Raw genomic sequence first — 13,592 nt, 5'->3', positions numbered from 1 at the left:
GGGGAGATGTCGCAAAAGGCTGAGAGTGTCCTAAGATGTATGCTGTACACAGGTTCTTACTGTGGACTCTCACATTGCTAACCAGCAGGCAAAATTAATTCTGAAGTGGTAGAATGTTGTCATACCTTCATACATAATGAATAATCAATTAGTTATAAGATCACAAATGGTGTGAAACAGAAAATACCTCAAGATTGAATTCAAACTAAACCAAGTACTTCTGTATAACCCCCCCCACCATTTATTTTTATTTTTTTAATTCAACTCTGTAGATAATCGTAACTTAACCCGAAAGGTACAACTTTTCTGAGATGATGCACAGTGGACTAGATAAGCAGACATTTTGTATTATGATACCAATGGGACATTAAACAACTTTTAATCCGGCAAGTTAATGGGGAAAGTTTGATCCCACGATATGTTAGTTCTCCTATGAGATATTGTAAATGGGGAGTTTGTGGTTGCACTTCTTATGACACGCTAATGCTAAAGGCTAATCTATTTAGTTTTACTAAAAGCTAATTCCCGATGCAACTTAACCTAGAGAACCGGGAGAGAGACGTTTAACTGCGTGCAGCGGGAAATTGAAGCTCTTTGGGGAGGTACTCTCTTCACTAGTACCCTAGTTTACTACTCCATATTTCACCCATGTTTCTTATATATTACAGTAATTTGTCTCTTACATTTTCTTCCTGGTGTAGTTTATTTTCTATTCATAATTTGTAAGCATTTTCCATTAAAAAAACAGAATTCTTCTTTAATAACAACATCATAGCTACATTACTTAAGACAGCCAAACACTTCAATGATTCCCACTCACTTAATGTGTTACAAACATTTTTGGATCATGTTGCTCTTGAAACGTGGGTGCAGAAAATTTCAACTGTTAATAACAACTTTCACGAATGAGCCTTTATAAATGCTTACACTTTATGAATGACTTTCAATGTTGTAACTAAAAGCTTGTGAATTGTAATGATTGTAATGCCTAGAAGTGCTTAATTCTTAAGTCTAAGCCATTGGGGGATTCTAAGCTGACATATGGAATTGTTTTAAGAATGTCATACCATGGATCATCCTTTTACTACTGTAGCCCATAAAAATGCATTGAATTACACATTCAGAAATAGCAAAAAATACACAAAAGATGTATCATAAGGAATAAGGTTTTGAAGTGTATGTCCTTTATCTAGGAGATATAAGAAAACTCAGGAAATATTGTCGTTTTTTTACTAATTTGGCACAACTACCTCCATACTTACATTCATTCATTTGTTTGGGTTACCGTTAGACGAGTCCCGTGACACTTGTGAATAGTGTAGAGCAAAATGGAGAACACCATCCTGTTTGTGATAGTCCCCTTTCTACAGTGGGGTCATATTAGTTTGTAGCCCAAATGGTTTGGACACTACAGACGAACGTTGGTACATCAGCGTTACCGACTTTAGACGAATCCCGTGACAAACTGTTAGGATGCTACAGACGGAGAAGACCGATTTTTATTTTATTTTTCGGGATGTCTCCTGTAGAGGTCGACCGATTTTTATGATTTTTCAACGCCGATACCGATTATTGGAGGACCAAAAAAGCTGATACCGATTTAATCGGACGATTTTTTAAATGTATTTGTAATAATGACAATTACAACAATACTGAATGAACACTTATTTTAACTTAATATAATACATCAATAAAATCAATTTAGCCTCAAATAAGTAATGAAACATGTTCAATTTGGTTTAAATAATGCAAAAACAAAGTGTTGGAGAAGAAAGTAAAAGTGCAATATGTGCTAACGTATTGCATATGTGCTAACGTAAAAGCTAACGTTTAAGTTCCTTGCTCAGAACATGAGAACATATGAAAGCTGGTGGTTCCTTTTAACATGAGTCTTTAATATTCCCAGGTAAGAAGTTTTAGGTTGTAGTGACTATAGGAATTATAGGACTATTTCTCTCTATACCATTTGTATTTCATATACCTTTGACTATTGGATGTTCTTATAGGCACTTTAGTGTAACAGTATAGCTTCCGTCCCTCTCCTCGCCCCTACCTGTGCTCGAACCAGGAACACATCGACAACAGCCACCCTCGAAGCATCGTTACCCATCGCTCAACAAAAGGGGCAGAACGACAGATTGATTGCAGATTGCAGAGCAAGGGGAACAACTACTCCAAGTCTCAGAGCTAGTGACGTTTGAAACACTATTAGCACGCACCCCGCTAACTAGCTAGCCATTTCACATCGGTTACACCAGCCTAATCTCGGGAGTTGATGGGCTTGAAGTCATAAACCGTGCAATGCTTGAAGCATTGCGAAGAGCTGCTGGCAAACGCACGAAAGTGCTGTTTGAATGAATGCTTACGAGCCTGCTGCTGCCTACCAYCGCTCAGTCAGAMYGCTCTATCAAATCATAGACTTAATTATAACATAATAACACACAGAAATACGAGCCTTTGGTCATTAATATGGTCGAATCCGGAAACTATAATTTCGAAAACAAAATGTTTATTCTTTCAGTGAAATACGGAACCGTTCCGTATTTTATCTAACGGATGGCATCCCTAAGTCTAAATATTGCTGTTACATTGTACAACCTTCAATGTTATGACCTTCAATGTTATGTCATAATTATGTACAATTCTGGCAAATTAATTACGGTCTTTGTTAGGAATAAATGCACTTCACACAGTTCGCAATGAGCCTGGCGGCCCAAACTGCTGCATATACGCTGACTGCTTGCACGGAACGCAATAGAAGTGACACAATTTCCCTAGTTATAAGAAATTCATGTTAGCAGGCAAAATTAGCTAAATATGCAGGTTTAAAAAATATATACTTGTGTATTGATTTTAAAGAAAGGCATTGATGTTTATGGTTAGGTACATTGGTGCAACGACAGTGCTTTTTTCGCAAATGCGCTTGTTAAATCATCACCCGTTTGGCGAAGTAGGCTGTGATTCGATGASAAATTAACAGGCACCGCATCGATTATATGCAACGCAGGACACGCTAGATAAACTAGTAATATCATCAACCATGTGTTGTTAACTAGTGATTATGTTAAGATTGATTGTTTTTTATAAGATATGTTTAATGCTAGATAGCAACTTACCTTGGCTTCTTGCTGCCCTCGCATAACAGGTAGTCAGTCTGTCACGCAGGCTCCTCGTGGAGTGCAATGTAAGGCAGGTGGTTAGAGCGTTGGACTAGTAACCGGAAGGTTGCAAAAATGAATCCCCGAGCTGACAAGGTCAAAATCTGTCGTTCCGCCCCTGAACAAGGCAGTTAACCCACCGTCATTGAAAATAAGAATGTGTTCTTAACTGACTTGCCTAGTTAAATAAAGGTGAGGGAAAAAATCGTCCAATCGGTGTCCAAAAATACCGATTGTTATGAAAACTTGAAATCGGCCCTAATTAATTGGCCATTCCGATTAATCGGTCGACCTCTAGTCTCCTGGTCTGACAAACAGTGCTGTAGCTCTGCCACTATTCACCACATATGTGGAAGGGTGACATAGGCGATGTGGTGGATTGAGATGCAGCCCATGCAACCAAAAAAACACAGCTTAAACTGACGGATGTTGATGGACACTCTAGGGGGTTAAACTTTTGCAAATAATGAAATAGTTATTTCTAACGTATTTATAATTTGCAACTTTATTCATGAAAGTTGTTTGTAAATTGTTACTCAAAATCCAACTCAACCGTCAAGGCTAGACCCCCAGCTAACCTCCAGCCTCTCTCTCTGTTCTCCCCAGCTCACCACTCTCCGAGGGGCAATCCTGGAAGACGCCGTGCCCTCCACCGCCAAGCATGGCATGGCCAGGGGCCTACCGCTGAAGGAGGTGCTGGAGTATGTGGTCCCAGAGCTGAACATCCAGTGTCTCAGGCTGGCCACCAGCTCACCCAAGGTCCCTGAGCAGCTCCTCAAGCTGGACCAACAGGGGGTGAGTGATCATAGAGACAGTCGCTAGTAAAAGTTTCCACACCCCTTGCACAGTCTTAACATTTTTCTGATTTTAAATGTTTTTCTAAAAAATGTATAAACCTACTCCACATTTTCTCTGTGTGTGTGTGTGTACAGTTGAAGTCGGAAGTTTACATACACTTAGGTTGGAATCATTAAAACTAATTTTTCAACCACTCCACACATTTCTTGTTAACAAACTATAGTTTTGGCAAGTCGGTTAGGACATCTACTTTGTGCATGACACAAGTAATTTTTCTAACAATTGTTTACAGACAGATTATTTCACTTATAATTCACTGTATCACAATTCCAGTGGGTCAGAAGTTTACATACACTAAGTTGACTGTGCCTTTAAACAGCTTGGAAATTTCAGAAAATGATGTCATGGCTTTAGAAGCTTCTGATAGGCTAATTGACATCATTTGAGTCAATTGGAGGTGTACCTGTGGATGTTTTTCAAGGCCTACCTTCAAACTCAAAAATTGTAGACCTCCACAAGTCTGGTTCATCCTTGGGAGCAATTTCCAAATGCCTGAAGGTACCACGTTCATCTGTACAAACAATAGTACGTAAGTATAAACACCATGGGACCACGCAGCCATCATACCGCTCAGGAAGGAGATGCGTTCTGTCTCCTAGAGATGAATGTACTTTGGTGCAAAAAGTGCTAATCAATCCAAGAACAACAGCAAAGGACCTTGTGAAGATGCTGGAGGAAACCGGTACAAAGTATCTATTTCCACAGTAAAGTCGAGTCCTATATCGACATAACCTGAAAGGGCGCTCAGCAAGGAAGAAGCCACTGCTCCGAAACCGCCATAAAAAAGCCAGACTACGGTTTGCAACTGCACATGGGGACAAAGATTGTACTTTTTGGAGAAATGTCCTCTGGTCTGATGAAACAAAAATAGAACTGTTTGGCCATAATGACCATCATTATGTTTGGAGGAAAAGGGGAGGCTTGCAAGCCGAAGAACACTATCCCAACCATGAAGCACAGGGGTGGCAGCATCATGTTGTGGGGGTGCTTTGCTGCAGGAGGGACTGGTGCACTTCCCAAAGTAGATGGCATCATCACGAAGGAAGATTATGTGGATATATTGAAGTAACATCTCAAGACATCAGTCAGGAAGTTAAAGCTTGGTCACAAATGGGTCTTCCAAATGAACAATGACCACACGCATACTTCCAAAGTTGTGGCAAAATGGCTTAAGGACAACAAAGTCAAGGTATTGGAGTGGCCATCACAAAGCCCTGACCTCAATCCTAAAGATTTGTGGGCAGAACTGAAAAAGCGTGTGCTAGCAAGAAGGCCTACAAACCTGACGCAGTTACACCAGCTGTCAGGAGGAATGGGCCAAAATTCACCCAACTTATTGTGGGAAGCTTGTGGAAGGCTACCCGAAACATTTGACCCAAGTTAAACAATTTCAAGGCAATGCTACCAAATACTAATTGACTGTATGTAAACTTCTGACCCACTGGGAATGTGATGAAAGAAATRAAAGCTGAAATCATTCTCTCTACTATAATTCTGACATTTCACATTCTTCAAATAAATTGGTGATCCTATATGACCTAAGACAGGGAATTTGTATTAGGATTAAATGTCAGGAAATATGAAAAACTGAGATGAAATGTATTTGGCTAAGGTGTATGTAAACYTCCAACTTCAACTGTATATATACTTGATGAAAGCACCTTTGGCAGCCATTCCAGCTGTGAATCATTTTGAAAAATGTTCTTCCACCTTTGCACAACTCTTAGGGCAACATTTATCCATTGTTTTCGTCAAAATAGTCAATTTGGTTGGGAATCATTGGTGGGCAGCAATATTCAAACCTTTCTGGTGTCATTCTGGTGTGTTTTTTGGCATTGAAAATAGTGTAATTAACCTGCTGAAAAATAACATTTCTACCCCAGGGTTTTCATCTAACTTTTTACCTGGGCTTTGCTAATTCTACATTTCCTTTGATCCTAACAAACTCTCTCTTCTTGGAGTCACCTTTCTGCTGATCTCAGGGCAGTTCAATTGACTTAATGGTTGCAGTTAAGCTCGCTAAAGTTAAAGAAGTACTGATGGAGTTTCATAATAAAGCCACAGGTCAATACAAAAGGTTCTAACCTGCTCTGCATCGTAACATTGCTTATGGTAGAGCATGGCGCTTGCAATGACAGGATAATGGGTTCAATTCACCCGACCAACAATACCCCCCAGAAAACGAGGCGTGCGTGTTTTGGATAAAAGAATCATCTAAATGTTATATCTTTTTTTATTATTATACACCCCCGGGAAACTATTGAGCGTGAAAAATCCAAGAGTTTTCAGAGTTGCAGTTCTTGACACAGTGATCTGAGCTATCTGATTGGCCAGTGGTAAGCCTATAGGTGCGCTTAATTTGTTCTCTGGGCCAACCGGTTGGGCGGAGTTCTACATTCAGACACATGAAATGATTCAAAATAGGCACTGTTTGCCTTTCCGGTGCTAGGACTGCTGAATCAAGTGCACACTGCCAACAGCACCAAACAAATTAAATAAAAATATTACAGARATGTTTGGTGGTTCACTAGGAATGCCTTGGAGATTGACGGATCGGTTGGTGACCACAAGTCTAAAAGAAACAAATTGTTTCTTAGCAAAGAGCAATTTTTCATACAATAATTTTGCTTGAACTGTCTGAGTGGGGAGGGGTAAACTAAAAACTAGATGTTATTGTCACAGAGGTTTGGGATTCTCTTTCTTGTTGGTCTATTAACTAATTTACCGCCTGGTTATATAACCAGGAAGGCCAAATCTCCATCCCACCAAAACCTTCAGACATTTCTGGCAGTCTTTTCACATAGCTCTTACACTAAAAGGGCATTATCATTTTCACAGTGTTATTCCAGCCTCCATAGTGTGGAAACATATATAAAACACAGGATTTTGACTGCATTGAGGCTTTTAATGTGCCCCGTAAATGACTAGGGTATTTGTATTACAATTGAGTGCACAATATGATCCTAATACAATCACATATCTTATACATCACTGTTGTCACAAGTAGGTATTTCCGCTTACAACAAGGGATTACACTGCAGATTWTGATTGCTTTACTGTGTTAAGCAAAAACCCAGATATGTAGTTTGCCTGTTTTTGAGCCCTTATCATCAATCAAGCACTTACGGATTCAGCATCCTGCCTTTCGGGCTATGTCTGGCACAGCGGGAAACCAGGAAATTGTACAAATACGCAACTCACCACTCTCAGAGGCTAGACTTTAATGACATTTATTTTCCCAATTATGACTACCATGCAAAGAAATCCAATTGCCACCGTCTGAGGGGTTTTCTCCCATTCTAGTAATTATATTTCTATGCTACCATGGCTCCGGTATCTAGTATCAATATGGTGGAATATTCACTCATCTCTGGACAGGGGAAAAACAATAAGCGGTATTGCCATGTAACTGGATTTCTGGGTAACCAGAGACGTGCATCAAGACAGATCAATCCCTAAAGCATGTAACAGCAGGGGGAGAAATGGCATCAGGGTGCAATATCAGAGTATTGATGAGATCAAGTTTCATACAAGCTTCTTTCATTTGGGGAGCGTGGCAGGTTTGTAAATCTATTGGAGCAAAGCTGGCGAGAGGTGAGGGGGAATCTTGACCTCAAGGAATGTCTAGGGGTCAACTCTCTTATTCCTCAATTTGATTAAGTTTAATTATGTTACATTTCATTGATGTGATAATATCATAATGATCTTTCACCGGTTATATCTACTGTAAGTAGGACTGGAATGCTATTATTGTTAGCTACTCGTTAAGCAACCGTGGAGATACGTAGTAAAGACRACCATCAATGGCAATCTAACTTCGCTTTACCAGCAGTACTTCCCCTATCCCCCTCAAGTTTGAATCATTTACTAAGGCGGCACAGCTTCCGTTCCCCTTATCCAAAACAATATGGCCTCACCTCCCACTGAATTTTTGCAGTGTTGCCACGACAATGTGAGAGCTGGGAAGAGACCAGCCACGCAAATTGAGACTTCTCGATTTAATGCATTTTTCTTTTGACCGCTCGTCTTGTCATGTTGCTTAGCTGTGAGCAGTGAGCACCTCCACTGTCTTATGAGGACCTTCTTTGAGTTTCGTAAAGGTTCTGCTGATCCTGGTCTCGTGCACCCGAGCCTCCCCCACACACAAAAAAAAAGGTTTTACAGCATTTCTAAGATTAATMAATTATTCAGGACCAACTGTTAGGTGTGGTCTTAGGGCCACTCACACTGTAATTATTTCCTCTTTTGTGTGTGTCAACTCCTCTGATTGTTCAGATGGCTAGCGCCAAGTGTGCTATCTCAGCACCTGGTGTCAGGTAATAGGTATTGATAGCAGGAGATAAAATGCACTGGGCTGGTACCACGCTTGATATATCCTTCCCTCCCTGAGTGCTTACAGGAGCGTTTCAGTCTAATTTGACACCATACACCGGCGCCGGCAACCGTCTCTGACGCTACAGAGCATTTCAATCAAGAGTGTAGATAAGGAAGAATGCATCGTTGAATACTGAATGTCCCATCTTAGTGTTGCTCAGTGTCTTATGAAAAATAACACCTKCTATAATTTGGTCATGCGCCCAAGCATTTGGAGAAATGTTTCATAAGCGTTACGCCAGTTACCTTTTTATAAGATTTGAATTGAGATTTAAAAAAAAAAAATATATATTTATTATCGTATAATAAACAGACATTAGGTAGACATAGGCAGGTCATAACCCCAGGTTATAACCCACCCCTAAATTACAAGGTTCTTCCACACATTAGCGTAGCATAAACAGATATTGGGCAGACATTGGCATGTCATAACCCCACCCTTATTGTTCTTTGTCATTCCAGTTGAGCTTCCAGCACAAGGTGGGCATCATGTACTGCCAGGCGGGCCAGAGCACCGAAGAGGAGATGTACAACAATGAGAGCGCCAGCCCCGCCCTAGAGGAGTTCATGGAGCTGCTGGGCCAGAGGGTCAGGCTGAAGGGCTTCACCAAGTACCGGGCCCAGCTGGACAACAAAAGTAAGAGTTCATGACTCAACACACACATTTGTTTTTTATATATGTTATTATCATTTGATTTATCATATGCTTGATAAATGTTCAATAAATTAGAGGATGAGGGCCCAGCTGGACACGTACTGTACACCCTCTTGTACAGACCAACTGAAAAGAAGAAGAATTCCGTTTTGAATGATTTATCTTTTGATAGGAGCAAACTTGGAAGTTTGAAAAAATGTGGTAGATTGCAACAACATTTTTTTTTTTTTTTTTTTAAGTCCATGTCTCTCTGTACACTGACAAATGCTCGAGGCGTTAGATGGCCAGGATTTTTTTTTTTAACTCTGCATACTTAATACGATTTTTTTATTATACGCATAAATGGTGTTGGGGGCCAGTAGGAGGCACCCTGTCCTCTGGTCTAAAAAAAAATATCCCAATGCCACAGGGCAGTGACTGGGGACATTGCTCTGTGTAGGGTGCCGTGTTTCGGATGGGACGTTAAACGGGTGTCCTGACTCTCTGTGGTCGCTAAAGTTCCCATGGCACTTATCGTAAGAGTAGGGGTGTTAAATGTCAGCATCCCAGAGTCGCCTCTTCACGGTTGACGTTGAGACTGGTGTTTTGCGGGTACTATTTATTGAAGCTGCCAGTTGAGGACTTGGGAGGCATCTGTTTCTCAAACTAGATACACTAATGTACTTGTCCTCTTTCTCAGTTGTGCACCTTGGCCTCCCACTCCTCTTTATATTCTGGTTAGAGCCAGTTTGCGCTGTTCTGTGAAGGGAGTAGTATACAGCGTTGTATAAGATCGTCCATTTCTTGGCAATTTCTTGCATGGAATAGCCTTCATTTCTCAGAACAAGAATAGACTGACAAGTTTCAGAAGAAAGTTATTTGTTTCTGGCCATTTTGAGCCTGTAATCAAACCCACAAATGCTGATGCTCCAGATACTCAACTAGTCTAAAGAAGGCTAGTTTTATTGCTTCTTTAATCAGAACAACAGTTTTCAGCTGTGCTAACATAATTGCAAAAGGGTTTTCTAATGATCAATTAGCCTTTTAAAATGATAAACTTGGATTAGCTAACACAACGTGCAATGGGAACACAGGAGTGATGGTTGCTGATAATGGGCCTCTGTACGCCTATGTAGATATTCCATAAAAAATCTGCCCTTTCCAGCTACAATAGTCATTTACAACATTAACAATGTCTACACTGTATTTCTGATCAATTTGATGTTATTTTAATGGACAAAAAATGTGCTTTTCTTTCAAAAACAAGGACATTTCTAAGTGACCCCAAACCTTTGAACGGTAGTGTATATACTGTACAGACAGACAGACAGACAGATGCAACAATTTCAAAGATTTTACTGAGTTACAGTTCATATAAAGCAATCAGTCAATTGAAATAAATTCATTAGGCCCTAATCTATGGATTTCACATGACTGGGAAGGGGTGCAACCATGGGCGGRCCTTGGAGGCCCAGCCAATAAGAATACGTTTTACCCCACAAAAGGGCTTTCATACATAAGCTGCACCTGTGTAATGATCATGCTGTTTAATCAGCTTCTTGATATSCCACACCTGTCAGATGGATGGATTATTTTGTCACAGGAGAAATGCTCACTAACAGGGATGTAAATACATTTGAGTGCAAGGTTTTAGATAAATACGGTTTCTGTGCGTATGGAAAATTGCAGGGATTTTTTTATTTCAGCTCATGAAACATGGGACCGACACTTTACATGTTGCGTTTACATTTTTCCTCAGTGTAAATTAATATAGATATAGAGATTTATGTATATCTCTCTGCTGAAATACAGGAATTTAGAAAAAGACCAACCATTGGGCAGTTCAGTCAAATTTTAAGATGGGCTGGTCGCATGCACTCCATGTTAAGTTCCCCACTCTGCTTGGTGGAGAGGCAGTCTATATTTATTATGCCCCCAGCCTCTGGAATAGCCTGCCAGAGAACCTGAGGGGGGCCAAAACTGTGGACATATATTTAAGAGATCTTAAAACTCATGTTTTTTGCTTTGCTTTTCCTTAGGGTGCTTTTTAGTTATTCAGTTTTTGTCACACTTTAGTTTTTATTCTTGTTTGTTGTGTAGTAGTAAATATTTCAGTTTTTCTTTTCCTTGTTTTTTGTATTCGTCTTTTTTCCTGTGAAGCACATTGTGAGGCATTCCATGTCTGAAATGAGCTATATAAAAAAAGCTTGATTCGACTTGTTGTTTGTGAATAAACCCGSGTGGGTCTTTCTATATAGACCATAGCAACACTCTCTATAAATGAATTGTCATGTGTACTCTGTTGGTTCTATTTGTTTCGTAGTTGTAAGCAACATCTTACATAAGGCTCTTGGGAAAAGCATTCAGATAACAGTCTTTTGATTAATGGGCTATTCTGGAGRTCTGAAATTCAGTTACAGCAGTCAAGATTTTAAGCCATCTTAAAGCTGTGTCCATCCTGATTCCTGGAAATGACACGCAATCTGCCCAGCGTTCATGTAAAGCCACCTAAACAGGAACAATGGCCAGTGTCGTTTCCGAGCTCTGGGGAAAGAGAACGGGCCATTTAGAAATACCCAGAAACAGAAACCCAGAAACAGACTGGGCATTTCAGGCAAATGCAAGATTGGCTGATCTGTCTTTAAAAAAATAATTTGTGCAGTATTATTGTTATTTGACTAATAATGGGAGGGCCTCAAGGAAATGAATGGTCCAGAGTGTTGGAAATGCCCATTTCTGGTCCCAGTCTGTCCCTGGCAATACCACAGGATTATTACTGCTGTATACAATGATCTTATTGCAGATCATGTAATTAGATTTTTTTTTTTTTTTCTCCAGAGACTACAGTATTACATTATTTTAAATTCTGTTGTTTAGAATGTCTCTGTCTGAGCTGCTCTGACCTAAATTCTTTGTTTGGGTGTTACAGCGGATTCCACTGGAACACATTCTCTCTACACTACTTACAAAGACTATGAGCTGATGTTCCACGTGTCCACACTGCTCCCCTACACCCCAAACAACCGACAACAGGTGAGTGGACACTGGAAGTCTATGGGTACCTGCTAGCATGCTAGTAGATATTGTAGACTTCCAGTCATTGGGCTAACGCTACCTCTAACTTCCTTCATACTGGACACAGATGCGTAAAATGTATATCCACGCTTGTACATCTGACTCTGGGGAAGTAGATACAGGGCCTCATTGCCAACATCCGAAAGTATCCCTTTAAAGCAGCACTAGTCAATCTGTGTCCACCCGCAGTGGGCCCCCAACATTTGTGTAAGTAAACTGAGAGATTGGTCTTGGCAAACGTCACTGCCACAGGTATTTGAATATTGTTGTAACTGYCCTTAAAGCCAGATTTAGGAGTGCCACTTCAGAAGAGCTATTGAACACTTTGATAATTAACACAAAGATCTAGTAGGTCAGATTTTTCAAAACATTAAGGGCTGAATCCTGACTTGAGATGTGCACATAAACAGTGCTGGAAAAAGTACTCCATTTTCGTACTTGAGGAAAAAGTAAAGATGCCTTAATAGAAAACTACTCAAGTAAAAGTGGAAGTCACCCAGTAAAATACTACTTGAGTAAAGGTCTAAAAGTATTTGGTATTAAATATACTTAAGTATCAAAGTAAATGTAATTGCTAAAATATACTTAAATATCAAATGTAAAAGAACAAATAATTTCAAATTCCTTATATTAAGCAAACCAGATGGTGACATTTTCTTGTTCTTTTTTTGTTTACGGAAAGCCAGGGGMACACTCATTTACAAATTAAGCATGTGTGTTTAGTGAGTCTGCCAGATCAGAGGCAGTAGGGATGACCATTGATGTTCTTGATAAGCGCCTGAATTGGTCCATTTTCCTGTCCTGCTAAGGATTCAAAATGTAGTTTTGGGTGTCAGGGAAAATGTGCAGAGTAAAAAGTACATTATTTACTTTCGGAATGTAGTGAAGTAAAACTTATAACTAAATGGTACAGTACAGATACCCCACAAAACTACTTAAACTTACTTTAAAGTATTTTTCCTTAAGTACTTTACACCACTGCACATAACCCTCTTGAGTCAATTTCCGCTGCCCCGCGGAAATGTAATTACCATAATAAAAACATCCCCATCAAAATCCGTCTGTTTTAAGATAGTTGTATCTATTTTATTGCATGGGCTGCGTCTCAATCCACCGCATCCGCTAGTGGTGGCCTTCCACATGTGCAGTGGAAGATGGCTGAGCTTACGGCTGTGTTTGTCAGACCAAACATATTGGGTTAAAAATGTGCAAAAATAATTAAAAAAAATTTTTTACTATCTGCTTTTCCATGTATGAATCAGTTATCAATGTGTTTCTATGGGCCTAAGTGCAGTAATGTTTTAATATTTTGGGGGGATACATAAAGGGGTTCTAAAATTCAACATCAAATAGCTAAATGATCCTTGCTATGACCATCTTAAAACAATTCCATATGTTAGCTTAGTAAACCCCTCCCAGAAACTCAAGTCAAGCGAAAAAGAAAACTATGCTGCTTTAAAAAAAAWAWWWWWTTCTCACTGACGTCAATGACT

The 13,592-nt window shown here is 39.8% G+C and overlaps 1 protein-coding gene across 5 annotated transcripts in view; it reads left to right on the top strand.

The window, feature by feature from the left end:
• The window catches only part of LOC112070660 (signal-induced proliferation-associated 1-like protein 2), a 104,230-nt gene that overhangs the window by 46,403 nt on the left and 44,235 nt on the right, over window positions 1-13,592 (top strand). For all 5 annotated transcript variants that reach the window (XM_024138089.2, XM_024138090.2, XM_024138088.2 and 2 more), the window contains exons 4-6: window positions 3,765-3,953; window positions 8,853-9,027; window positions 11,954-12,057. In XM_024138089.2, coding sequence (XP_023993857.1) covers window positions 3,765-3,953; window positions 8,853-9,027; window positions 11,954-12,057 — 468 coding nt within the window. The remainder of the gene's footprint in view (window positions 1-3,764; window positions 3,954-8,852; window positions 9,028-11,953; window positions 12,058-13,592) is intronic.

The sequence above is a fragment of the Salvelinus sp. IW2-2015 genome, unplaced genomic scaffold (genome assembly GCF_002910315.2).
Source record: "Salvelinus sp. IW2-2015 unplaced genomic scaffold, ASM291031v2 Un_scaffold1384, whole genome shotgun sequence".
NCBI classification, from domain to species: Eukaryota; Metazoa; Chordata; class Actinopteri; order Salmoniformes; family Salmonidae; genus Salvelinus; species Salvelinus sp. IW2-2015.
Note: the sequence above shows the minus strand (reverse complement) of the source record. Positions and strands in the feature narration are given on the sequence as shown.